The sequence below is a fragment of the Loa loa genome (assembly GCF_000183805.2).
Source record: "Loa loa unplaced genomic scaffold supercont3.246, whole genome shotgun sequence".
Classification (NCBI taxonomy): domain Eukaryota; kingdom Metazoa; phylum Nematoda; class Chromadorea; order Rhabditida; family Onchocercidae; genus Loa; species Loa loa.
Genome location: NW_018108426.1, coordinates 12,151 through 26,143, shown reverse-complemented (window position 1 = coordinate 26,143; position 13,993 = coordinate 12,151). Strand labels below are relative to the sequence as shown.

Below are 13,993 nucleotides of genomic sequence, written 5' to 3'. Positions count from 1 at the left end.
TAAAGGTTTTTATCTGGAAACCGTAAGAATAAGCAAAATTGTTGATAGAGATGGAGACAGGAGGAAAATTCCTGTGTTACATGTTCTACTGATTAAAATTCAACAAATTAGTGATTGTTGAAGAGGTTAAAACTTTCCGTGTGTTCCTATTCTGATTATCATTCAATTTAAAATGGATTTCTTACGTTTCTATCAATTTCAATTAAAAATAAAAAGACATTTTGGGGTGATGAACATCAACGAATCGTATCAGTCAGTGGCAATATTTGATTGAATAAAGGAAATGGAAAAAATAACCGATTTATATGCCATTGGCATACAGTTCCAAAGCTTTATTCTGCTTTTAACACGTGCTGATCTACAAGTTTAGCCTTTTCGAAACGAGGTTTTAAGGAATTCTGAAAATGCGAATTTAAAATTATTATACTTTAGACGGAAAAGGTACTTTGATTCCGGACGACTGATGATAGTAAGGTTAGCCATTGCCAACCTTGCATTTATTAATTGGCCGAAAATTGAAATCTTCTTGTGATTTGACAGGTAATAGCAGGATGTTAAAATTTACGATAATTAGAAGTATGATACATGCAGGGTCGTTCGATTGTTTTGGATTTTATTCATGGGACAAAATCATTTAAAGAGTTCATTAGCAAGGAGAGGAAAAGGTGAAATACGAAACGATCGTGAGCCACATGGTTTTACAAAACCGCGATTTATAAAACTGCGATAAAAACCGCGATGTAATATGTAATACTTATGTAATCAAATATTTATGTCAAATATTTATTAACGCTGGAGAACCAAATATTAAAATATTTATGTAACCAAATATTTATGCTTATGCAATATTTATGCAAATATATATTCATGTATTTACCTAAAATTAACAACAGCACACTTCCTGCTTTTGACAAAGAAAAAACTGATTCTAAAGAGTAGTTAGTCAGTTTTCATAATAGAAATTATGTTTCAACTGAATTTTCGGCTACAATTTCCAATTGCTCTTATTTCTGAAACTTCATTTTCCACGACACTAAGAAAAAAAATTTGAAATTAAAATCAACGATTTTAAACGATGGCAACAACTTGGCTGGAGAAATATCTGTCATATGTAGTTGTATATTTCCGAAGCATTGTTCGACTTTTAAAACGTCGTTTTTGACAGGCACAGTCATACAGATTTATCATTTTTGGTACCAAATCTTAAGGAATTCTCAAAATGTGAATTGGGAAATATAATACATGAAGATAACCTTTGCTTTTTAATTAGTTAATTCGTAATAATTCAACCATCCAACAAGTAACTGAAATGAAAAGTAAGCACTTACTAACAGATTCATTTAGTTTCGGCATTTCGTTTGCTTTTTCTTTTCAATCCATGAGTTATTGATTTCTGTATGCACTAAAAATACAGGTAACTTTGGTGACGATAAATTGTACCGAATATATTGAAAGTTGATTGTGAACTGAAACAATTTTGATAGCTTTCTACAGAACAAAATTTTGCATAATTTTTAAAATCTGCACAGCGACACAAAATTATTTTGGGGGAAGTAAAACTATTATTTATAATTGTAGTAATAAAGAGAGTGAGATGGTCCGTATCAACTTTTCATTCGTACCAAATATTTCTTCTGTACCTACTATGATGTAGATAACCCTATAGCACTAGTAATAATTATAATTATATGATGAAGTATATGACAAGTCTCCACCAAGCAAGTTGTCTGTGAGCAAACAGATCAGCATCAAGAGCAGAACATCATCAGCTAGAAGGATTCTGCTGACATTGACCTTATCTTGGACCACGTCCACTAGCAATGGAGCCTGCTGCTACATTATCGTTGTTGATCAACGCTTATTGAAATGTTGATGCTTGAACGAGCATTACTGTCATATAACAATGTCTTTCATAGTAAAAGGTATGAAACATAAGTTGTTGTTTGTTCTGTTGCCATTGATGAATTTAGATTTAAAGTGGACAATTGTGGAACCGTTTCAGCAACTGATAATATACATTGAAAGTGAAAGAACACATCAACTGATGTGTAAACTGAATGACTGATATGATCACTTTTTTTACATTGTATGAGTATATAATTGTCAGAACAATCAAATATTTAGTGATAACGAATGACAGTATAATAAGCACTCCAAAATTCCTTCAAATATGATTGGCAATGTACAATTAGTAGTATTGCAATAAGGTTTACGTCTTCGTTGTATTTCAACTGAAGGAAACTTATCCTGTGAGAAATAGCAATAAGATTAGTCGGAAACTTATTTCTTTTACGTTTTGTTCTAATGGATTTTGTGGACTTTCAGGGATGTCCCCACGTATATTTAAGGGACAACTAACTGAATAATTTAGGCGATTTCATTTCATTAGTTTCAGCATTGGCTAAATTCAAAAATAGACAAACCAAATATTTATGTGAATTTTTATGTAATGTGTGATATTCATTTGACCAAACATTTGTATTTGTGTAATATTTATGCAAATATTTATGTATTTATGCATTTACGTGAAATTGACAACAACATGCTTCTTGTTTTTGACAAAAAACAAAGTGATTCTAAAGAGTGTTGGTCGGTTTTCAAAATAAAGTTTATGTTTCAACTGAATTCGACTACGATTCCTAATTGTTTCTATTTCTAAAACTTCGTTTTACACGACACGAAGGAAATCGAGTAAGGAACAATTAGAAGCAATAAAGTGCAAAAGTAATTGTGTTTCCGTTTACATGGGTAATTTTAAGTGGTAGAAGATTCAACGACAGAAATGAACTGAGCAGGTAAAGTGTAAGCATTCCATCTTTCCCGAAAAAGAACATTCCATCGTAGTTTCACATAGAAGGAAGTTGACTGCAATGTCATCTCTACTATGTACAACGTCATCAAGCGTCACCACCGCAAGGATTGTTGTTCATCGACCTGACTTTCTACAACTTTCTACAACAACCGTATCTCTCGTATCTGCAATTGAATTAATTATGATAGCCAAGGAGATATAGGACTGCTTTCTTTTCCGTTATCACAATAATTAGTTGTTATGTTGATTTCATTTTCTCGTCGGTGATTCGTTTTATGGCAATATTAAGTGGTGTTTGAATCGGATGATCACTAATACTGCTTGTCTGTATCTGTCAATATTTAAAAAATCCTTTTATCAAATGACATTCAGATAGATATGCAATTACATTAAACCTGAGCACAAATTGAATACGTTTTATCCTATTTCAAATAGGAAAATTCTCGGCAGACCAATAAATATGGCAGTTAATGATGAAGAGAAGTTAGGAACTCAATTAAAAACTCTTAAAAAGTCAATGTAAAAGATCGATAAACAAGAAAACTTACCGGACTAGAAAATGCAAAAAATCACCGAACTAGAAATGCAATAAAACGACGGATTCAGAATCAATAAGTCGAATTCAATAATGGAAAGTTTATTCATAATAGCATTGATTCTCATGATATCAGCATATGCTACAACAAAGGAGAACTGTAAATGGATAACTGGTATTCCATTCAGTTCCAAGAAAATGGAACTATAAAGAAATCACAGAACAAAAACCCAAAGAGCAAGTATATTAGTACGAGTAAAAACGAGATAAGATTCGCTCAGATAGAGGCACCTTGTGGGGAACTTTTCAATTGAGCAATAAATCTGTTGTATCCTTTCAAAGCCAATAATGAAGAAAATCCTTGCGATATCAATGACGAAGAAAATACCGAGCACTGCACTGTACAGTACTGCAATGCATATAGAAAATACCGAGTACTGCACTGTACAGTACTGCAATGCATATAGAAAATACCGAGTACTGCACTGTACAGTACTGCAATGCATATAGAAAATACCGAGTACTGCACTGTACAGTACTGCAATGCATATAGAAAATACCGAATATCGCACTACACAAACCGAAAAATGTCACCGTCTTTATTCTCAACAACACTCAATTACCACCTAGAAAGCAAAAGAAGCCAGAAAACGCTGAAAATCAGAAGAAACTTATATATGGACAATGTTATATTGTCAATAAGTGAAAAAAGCGAAGCAATGGAGAAATATCATGAAGTAAAGTCTATCCTTAAGGGAGCAGCTATAAATATTCTCGAGTTTTTCTCCAACGACGAAAATCTCAATAAAGCAATACCGGAATACGATCAGATTTTAGTAGAGGTACTACAAACTATAACGGAACCGTGGATGACTTTGATGACGATAACTTGTGCCGCATAGACTTTAGATATATTTTTAACATTGATTCAAATCACAATCATATTTAATAGCTTGATATAGAACAGGACGACACACAATTGCTTCATAATTTTTAAAATTTAAAGTCCGCACAATGATACAAAGACATTTGGAGAAAATGAAACAATTATCCATAATAATGGTAGTAATAACGAGGGTAAATGTAGTACGGATAATAATAATAATAACCATATGGAGAATAATATGGGAAGCCTCTACCAGGCTCTGGAAATAAACCCCTAACAAAAGTTCGAAGTACTTGTAATCCTTGGCGAAGCGGAGTTTGCGTTGATTGGTTAGGTCGATTTCTTCTTCGACCACTTTCACCAACATTGAATCCCCTTATTGGATTACCGTTGTTGTTCAATGACTTAAATTTAAAATAATCTTATACTGGGAGGGTTGATGCTTAAATTTAAAATAAGCTTTTACTGGGAGGAATGATGCTTAAATGAACACTAATGGTTAATATATGACACTTTAAGATTTGGAACTAATAAAAGGTATGGAACATACATTGTGGCCTGCCGTATTGTCATTGAAAGAATTATAGTTTAAATGGACCAACTGCGCATCGGTTTCAGTAATTGATAAGATTGTGCTGAAAGTGGAAGAATGCATTAGCAGATATGTAAACATGAGTGATATGATAACAGCAAACATTTTAACTTACATTATCGTTAAAGCAATCAAATATTTGGTGATAACGAATCGTAGCATGATAAGGAATCCAAAATTCCTGCAATATAATCGGCAGTGTTCAAATGGTACTATTACAGTTAAGCTTATAGCTCCGTTATGTTCTAGTTGAGGGTAATATCTTTTGATGTCAGAAAATGAGTTTGTTCAATTGATGGTTCTGATATCATTAATAATCTTGATGGGCTTATTCCTGCCAAAATCACAAGTGACCGCAAGTTATCAGATTAGTTATTAAACGAAAAAGATATTTAGCTCCCAGAAGACTAATAATAGCAATGCTAGCCATTGCCAGCAGGTTAGGAATGGCAAACTTGTATTTATTAATTGGCTGTAAATTGAAAGCTGATTGAGATTTGACAGGTATTAGCAGAATGCTGAAATACGTGATAATCAGATCTATGATACGTGCGGACTTCGACTGTTTTGGATTTTATTCATGAAACAAAATCATTTAAAGAGAAGTCTCATTTGTAACCACTGACAGTTAGCATAAGACAAAGTGTTCATGTAAATTACTCATACTCATGTAAATTTCATAAAAGATTGAGGCGTATGTCAATGTAATGTTGCTGATGGGGGAAGAATATAGTAATTATTGATCCTTTACGCTTTGAAATGAAAAAGAACGGTCCAAAAGTTCGTTTATTTAATTCCCACAAAGCAATGGTTATACTCTGAGAAGAGATAAAAGTCATGTTTATGACCGATATATATTAGAGTTCGGCTTTTTGTTTTCTGAAAAGTTAAATAATGAGTGAATGGCGAACATGGGAACTTTCTAAAATATTTTACTCAAATAATTGTGACGGAGTCCAACTTTTTAGCGTATGTTACGTCTTCTCGATGACGACGCCATCTGATGCAAATGAAGAAATAAAGAGATGGCAGAAAATAATTCCTTAAAAACTAACAATTTCTTTCGAAAACAAGTGCGACAAGGTCACAACTATCGTAAACTTGTTTTTACGTTTACACTTCATCTGCACTTTTTTTGAATTATGACCCTTGATGAAATTTGAATTGGCAAATCACATTATTAGTGAAGATATAACCGTCATGCCCTTCTGAATGCAGCTGTTTTTTGATTTAGGCCTTGTTACTGAGCTGAAGATAGAGCCAAAAAAAAAGCTCCTGGTCAGCCGTATTTGGCATGTTGTGCCAGTAAATTGGATGAACAGTTGGATGAACGATTCATCACTTAATACGTTGGAAATTTAATTGTAATTTTTGTGCAATGAATCACTTATCAAAAAATGATCTAAATAAGATAATATTTAAGGAACAAATTTGTGATGCATATACTTTAATTGTTTTAACGTATTGAACATTTTTCGGTCCAGTTGACATTAGTAATTTTGTTTTCACGACAGCTCAAGAAAATTTATTAATTCTGACTCTATGAAAAATTATGTTGTCGTTGATGGGGAGATGGCTTTTTCAGCTGTTCGGTTTTTTTCAAATTTACGCTGCTTCTGATATGTGACGTTTCAGATTCACCAGTTATAATGTTTGGTTTCTTTGTGTCGCAGATTCTTTCTTGTCCGCGATAATAACTAGAAGTTCTTGAAATTCTTCTTGAATTGTTTTCACTCAACTTGGGTGATTAAACCTCAAACTTGGGTAATTAAACCTTTATTCAGCAATTATAAGCACGCCATCAACATAAACGCGAATGCAACACAGCCACCCGGATCCCCCCACCAAATCCATAATACCCAGCTATCCCGGGGATGAGGTGGAGGCGGGGTTATTGTGAAGAATGATTTCCCACGGTATGGGAATGGTTGTTGTATTTATGTGCATTGATACATTGGCATGGAATATTCTAGAATATACTTATGAACAAAGCTTAATCACATTCAATAAGATTTCAATAAGATAATTAATTATTGGAAATTGAGTATCACTTATTTTCTTCTACTTCTCGCGATTTCAGCGACACTTTGCAATGCTTACCAATTCACTTGAACTCATACTACTTGACTGTATTCTTGATGAGGATTTCATATCAGTGTCATTACTCGTTCGATATTTATTATGATGTCTTCGCATCCTGCCTGCATCATTTCTTCGCGCAATGCATGAGCTTGATTGTTGCGTAGAAGATGTACACAACAGCGATACTAAAATTACTTCCTTTTAAAATTCCTATTCCTAGTTGAGAGGTGCAACAAGCATGCATCCTTGCAAAAAGTGAAGTTAGCAGGATGTCCCAGATGGGCACGATATGTAGTGATAACATTGATATAAACATGGGAATTTTGTTTTGTTAACTAGTAATATTGTGCAAGAACAATACTACATCCCGAATAAATCTATACCGCTGAAAAACGAGGTCAACAGATTAGTTTTCACGACAAACATCAAAGAGGTTTCATGATAGCAACGTGATACACTCAATTCTCTGGGTGATGGACGATTTCGAGCTGACAAGATGGCTCGGATTTCTTTTCTGCTACGATTAACATTTTGACCAAATTGCCGATATGCTATTCTATAATCCTTTAGCCGTGAACTTACTACCACTTTTCAATTTGAGCTTATGAAATGAAATTAACCATAAGCGGCTTAGTTATGGTAATGACCCCTAGTCAAGCTTAGAATTTAAAAATATGAATGCTTCATTTTTTTAAATTAAACCAAGTAAACTACTTATGGACATGATTAATAACTAGGCTGAGTAATCTGGTATAGATATGACGTGATATCCACATTGATCTCGAAATATTCCTGTAATTCTTTCCCAATGGAATTATGTAATTCAGAAAAGAGATATTACTGCATTAAAACCAAGTTGAGATGCTCCTTCGTACTGTATCTCTATTTAAACTGTGTTGTTTCCCGATTTCTGAACAACCATGCCATTTCAATTATCCGACCAGGTATGAATTGTAATAATGAAAAAAGGCAATTTCTGAAAAAAGAATTTTTTCACATATTTTTCTGAGATATTTTCGAAAAATTTTTTTATTCCAAATTTGGATAAAATTAACAAATATTAGAAATGTTACATTTTATTCACAGATCAATTAACAATTAATCAATACGTATTGGTTGACGGAGTAGAATTGACATGGATCATTTTAAGGATGTAAATTGACTTATAAATTTTCATTTCATTTATAAAAAAATATATTATAGGAACGAGAACTACTATCCAAACAGTTAGTGTAACATCCTTCAGACGCTTAAAGAGCTTCAGGTTCCTCCAGGTGCATCCCTCCATTTGTGCAATGGAATGGTTTTGAAACATATAAAACCATATGGTATGTCCTAGTTATTGGTCTGACAAGAAATATATGTTCTTGCCTAGCCTAATAACATCGTAAGTGTTGTCAGTATTATATTGTTTCAAGAAGTTATGTTTGTTATTAGCCAAGAAAACGACATAAAAGAATATTAATTTGCAAAATTCCTAAAACAAAAATATGTTGTTCTTATTTTTGTGTTTTCAGACTTTTACTTTAATCCTTTGTTGTAAAATTACCATAGTAGAAGAATAATAAGTTAAATAATTAGAAATTCGAGAAACCTTCAATTATTTGAGCAGTGAAGTAAAATTATTTTCGCCTAACTTTTATCGAATCATTTAATATACTTGTAAAAGAATACAAACAAAAAACAGCTTGCAATATATGCGCGAAGTATTGAACTGATTACAAAAAGCCAGTGCAGTTCTGCTTTGAAAAATTCGGGAAAGGAGACGAAAATCTAGGTGATAAAGGATTTCTGTTTATTTAAGAATTTCTATTTATGAAGGATTTCTATTTATTAAAGGAGTTCTATTTGTTCTGAAGTTCTAGAAACTGAAACTCTTGATGCTGGGAAACTGAAACTCTCGATGCTGGGAAACTGAAACTCTCGATGCTGGGACTAGAAGGGCTGATTTATGCCTCGTACAGATAACAAATGCAGAATGGTTGCCTAATGCCTTGAACGGGGGATTATACAGAAACAATTAGAGTCATTTACAGTTCATGGCCAATTTGTGTGATTAATGATGTAAAGTTATCACTTTCATTATCAGTCGTGTTTGCAGAATTATCTCACTATCTAACATGTATTTATGACAGATATAAAGTTCGATTTTTGTTTTCTGGGAAGAGGAAAAATAATGGGCGGATAGACGAACATAAAAACTTTCTAAAATCTCGCCGAATATTTTATTAAAATAATTCTTGTGATGAAGTCCAATTGTCCAACGTATTTTACGTCTTCCCGATGATGACGCACATTTGATGCGAAGGAAGAAATAAAGAGATGGAACTAAACAGTTTCTTAAAGACTAACGATTTCCTTCGAAAACAAGTGCGAAAGTCACAATTATGGTAAACTTGTCCTTTCGCTTTCACTTCATCTGCATTTTTTTTAATTATGAATTTTAGTGAAATTTGGAAAGGCTAAACACCATTAGTCAAGATTTAAGCGTAGGAAAGCACTATAAATCACAATCTAACCATCGTGTTACATGTCAATGATATGTCAATTGCGCATATTTACTTCGGCCAAAAATTTATAGTAAGATAATTCCTGCGTGCAATTCAGCATGACATCCCTGATTAGTCTATTCATCAGCAACTTCAGTTCATTCTCACTCCAACTGTATACCAAAAATGATAAGGAGGAACAACAATCGAGAACTCCTGCCACAATATAATTACTTACTTGTATGTCTTATTTCGATGGAAGTTACCGTGGAATAAGATTGTGCAACTTTTTCTCCGCCGATAGTTCGTTCTTTCGTCTCCAATTTCTGTAAAACTTGAAATACCTTTCCTTCTACAGTTATTTATCTGCAAGCATATTGAAAATTGGTTGTGAATTGAATCAGTTTTAATAAGTTGCTACAGAACAAAATCTTCCATAATTTTTGAAAATTTGAAATCTGTTTTAATCACTTCATCACTTCTTTTTTTATGTCATTCTGAAACTTTACCGCACAAAATGACTGATTTAGTTTGCTTTTAAACTTCAGTTATTTTGAATCACTTGAAACCTCGTTTGAACTTTATTTATCTTGAGCCATTTGGAATTATTCGATACAGTACTGGCTGAGACAAGATGGTTATCACTTCTAATATCATGGATGGAGAGTGCTTACTGAAAATGGTTTCTTTGATCACTTGAAATCACTTGATTACAATTTACTACTTCCTATAGTGAATGAAATCAGTTCAAGGCTATCACTATCTAGTTTTATAGGTCTTACTGCTCATCATAGAGACGTGTCACTAAGGGTAAGATTTACAGTAAGTTATTTAATTACCTTTCATTTACTTTTTTCAGTGTAGAAATGAGGGGAAACCCTCACTTTCTCTGTATCATGATTAAAAGGCGATAGAAATCCTCAGCTAAAGTATTTTTTTTAAAAAAAAGCTATTCACTGAAGAATTTCTCGGTCATTTCAAGTTGCAGGAACTAATCCTTGAGTGGACATATATTTATGCTACAAATGTTCATGATTTCTATTATGTCGCATTTTCTACTGGACACAAGTAATTATGGAAAAGTGGTGACAGTATCAAAAATGGAAAAAGTTTATGCCTTTAACGATATAGCAAGGAGCAATGGTAGGGAACAATAAGGTAATATGACTGGAATTCAACTCGCATTTCAGGAAATGTTGTCTAGTTTTCATTTTTAAAGTATTTTTATTTAGGTTTATGTATCATCTCTTTCCTGTAAAATGATGCTTCATGCTTTCTGATTGGTTACTTGTAGTGGATCCTCAAGTCTTTTACAACGATTCTTTCAGGAAATTAGCTGAATTGAATTCTAGTAATCATTTGCATATAAGCATAGCAAATAGAACAAAGTTGTTTGCTCAAGCTTTCTGACAAAAACTGCAGTGAATTTTGGGTAAAATGAATTTAAGTTATAACCAGATTTCGGACGAATTTTTTTTAAGAGCGAAATTTATGTGATATAGACAAGAAGTAAAAAAGCAAGCAAAAATGTTTTAACGAAATTAACAACATATTAATTAAAATGACCGAATTATTTTGTCAGACAAGTTTTCCGATAATAATGCGTAACTACACGTTGCTTAAAAGCTTTGCGGAGCAATATAAGATCGAATTTCTTTTTAAAAGATTCAAAATTTAGGCTGTTTACCAGTTATGCGTATATTGCATATATCATATATTTATAATTGATCTGGAAAGATTTTCCCACAACCTTTCTACTTTGATTTATAAATGCATTATTAATTTCATTTCTTATTTTAATGTTAATTGTGTAATGATTACTTAGTTTTTTCTATTTTCAACTCATATTAATGTATCTACCGATTTTACCTTGAGTTTTATTAATTTTAACGGTAAGGTAAAAGCATATCTTTCCTTTTTTCTAGTTACTTATAAAAGTAGCTCAGCTAAGGTCATTGATCATTTCCCAAAGATGATTCGTACTGTGCAAATAGAAAAAAAAATAACGCTTCAACAACTATTTCCTTAGTTTATATCGATGAGAAGACGTACCCTATGATGAAGTCCAAAGATCTATTTATAGCTACATCAATGTAACACTTTGACAATGAACCTGCATGAAGTAAACCGAAATCTCTCGTTCAGTTATTCATAAAAGTGTAATCATTGGTTTGTGGGGGAACTGTTGCGAAAAATTTAGCTTTCTTCTTTCGTAACAAATAAAACTAGACCCTTGCTTCCTTTGTTGCAAGAAAGCTAGTTTCCTACGTTTAGTTGAGAGAAACTGTATTGTTGAGATTGAATTGTAAATGGATTGGTGAGGATCTGCAGATCCTTTTGATGTAGCTGAATACCAGTGATACAAATAGTATATATTAACTATGTAGAATTAGAGCGAATGGGACGCAATCACTATTTCAATCTCGAGGAAAAGATTGAAATGAATTATTGGAGGATGAAATAGAAACAGAACCAAATACAGATTCCTTTGAAGGGATGGATGCCTACCTTTAGTTGCAGTGAGTGGTTCTATATATCCTTGTTAATTTATATTGAGAGCAATTGGCCATGGATAACAAAACCAGTACAATGCATAAAAAAATCTCAGACAAAATGCAATGCTAAACGTATTATGAATTTTTTCCGGTTTTTTGCATTAACAATTTCATTTTCATGATGTACGGTAGGAAATAGTATGACTTGATTGAAAATCGCTGCGTAATATCGTCGAATGTTAACCTCGTTGAAAGGAGCATATCTTTTAAAAGTTATTATTTCACCTTTGTCGGTGTGATGAAAACGCATGAAGAATGATGGTGGAGTTGTATATGCAATGAAATTAGTTATTAATAAAACGAGTTGTGCCTGATTAGATCGAGCCGGCATTATTCGAAAAAAAAATGCTTTCATATATAAAAATGTTGAGAGCAGGATCTGGATGTAGCCGACTACCGAAATTAAAGCTGTGTTCAAATAAAATTTCCACAATATCTAACAGTCAGGGTAACGAAATCTTGTACAATGAAAGCAATGAAAAGGATATAAGCTAACAATGGACAGCATAAGACAAAGACATCTCAGTATCTACACCATGGACAATGATATCATTGTACCTGCACAATTTGTAACATATTTGTAGGTTATTCATGACATTGTTACAATTTGTTTGATTGATTTATACATTGGTTTATTTAGTCATTTTATTTCATTTGGAGCTTCACGATATTCGAAATTCGCGACAGTAGGAGTAACATTCTATCTAAAAAAAAAAAAGAAAAAATGAGGTGCGCATCCATCTCTCTAAGGGAATCTCCACTTTTCATTTAAACCATTTGACCCTGTTTCTTTTTTTCCTCCAATAATTCATTTAAATCTTTTCCTCGGGACTGAAGTAGTGGTTGTGTCCCGTTCGCGCTACTTTCTATTTAGTTAACAAATACTATCTGTATTCCTGGTATTCAGCTACATCGAAAAGATCAGCAGATCCTCACCAATCCATTGATGATTCAATCTCAATAAAGCAGTTTCTCTTAACTAAACATGGGAAACTAGCTTTCTTTCAAAAAAGGAAACGAGGAATTCGAGTTCTATTTGTTACGAAAGAAGAAAACCAAGTTTTCTGCAACAACTTTCCTACAAACCAATGATTACACTTTCATGAATAAACTAAACGAGAGATTTCGGTACACTTTATGCAGGTTCATTGTTATAACGTGTTACATCGATGTAGCGGTCGTTTTCCTCCAAACCTAAGGTCCGAATCGGCTACTAATAAATAGGTCCTTGGGCTTCATCATATGCGTGCGTCTTCTCATCGATATAAACTGAGGAAATAAATACTTGTTGAAACGAAAAACAAGAAAAAAAAGAGAAATAAGAATGTATTCAGAAGTTTTTTTTCTTTTTGCACATAAAAATCATTTCTGAAAGAGATCTATTATTTGCTTGACATTACCATTGACCTATCAAACTTCCTTTCTACGCTTTTGCAAAATTTAACATTTATTTTGTTGGTAGAAATGTAAAATATTTTAGATTAGTATGAATTGAAAAGTGAAACGGTGCAAACAATTTTAGTGATTTCTTTGCAGGATTTTTTCCGAAATTTTTTGCAAAATAGCTTAAATGAAGTTTTGATAGCTAACCCACAGCTTCTTTTCATCAGCTCCTTCGCTCAATTTTTAAATGTCAATGATATGCTTTCGTAACGCAAAATGATAAATGAGATTTGTGATCCATGATATCCAATCATAATGGATGTGATCATACTGAATTTCTAATAAATTTCTATTTTTCCCAAAAATTTCTTCCAAAATAATGCACTTCAAGCATTAGCGCTGCTTAAATTGCTACATAATCTTTAATTTCTGGATTTGAAAATAAAAGTGCTGATAACATCAGGATTGAGAATTGGTTCAGCTTCAGAAGCATGACTTAATTTGTGTGTAAGTTCTCAATTTTTATTCCTTGCTATTTCGACTCCTAGACAAATAATGCTGTTCGAATTTGACCTTAAAACACAACAGAACTCTCATTTTTCGAATAAGTGAGTAATTGCGTCTTTGAAGATTTTTATTTACTCTGAAATTCAAAAAAC

The 13,993-nt window shown here is 32.7% G+C and overlaps 3 protein-coding genes across 3 annotated transcripts; all 3 read right to left on the bottom strand.

Moving 5' to 3' along the window:
* Positions 1-6,365: 6,365 nt before the first annotated feature.
* On the bottom strand, positions 6,366-6,522 carry LOAG_07801 (hypothetical protein; the record flags this gene model as incomplete). The annotated part of the gene is made up of 1 exon (XM_003143334.1): positions 6,366-6,522. A coding segment is annotated over one exon (157 nt), but the record flags the coding sequence as incomplete, so codon positions are not given.
* A 379-nt stretch (positions 6,523-6,901) lies between these two features.
* Positions 6,902-7,683, bottom strand: LOAG_07800 (hypothetical protein; the record flags this gene model as incomplete). Its single annotated transcript, XM_003143333.1, has 3 exons — positions 6,902-7,092; positions 7,291-7,463; positions 7,622-7,683. 3 exons carry the CDS (start codon positions 7,681-7,683, stop codon positions 6,902-6,904), a joined length of 426 nt encoding a protein of 141 aa, XP_003143381.1.
* A 1,768-nt stretch (positions 7,684-9,451) lies between these two features.
* On the bottom strand, positions 9,452-12,282 carry LOAG_07799 (hypothetical protein; the record flags this gene model as incomplete). The annotated part of the gene is made up of 3 exons (XM_003143332.1): positions 9,452-9,569; positions 9,635-9,762; positions 12,136-12,282. 3 exons carry the CDS (start codon positions 12,280-12,282, stop codon positions 9,452-9,454), a joined length of 393 nt encoding a protein of 130 aa, XP_003143380.1.
* Positions 12,283-13,993: the final 1,711 nt, after the last annotated feature.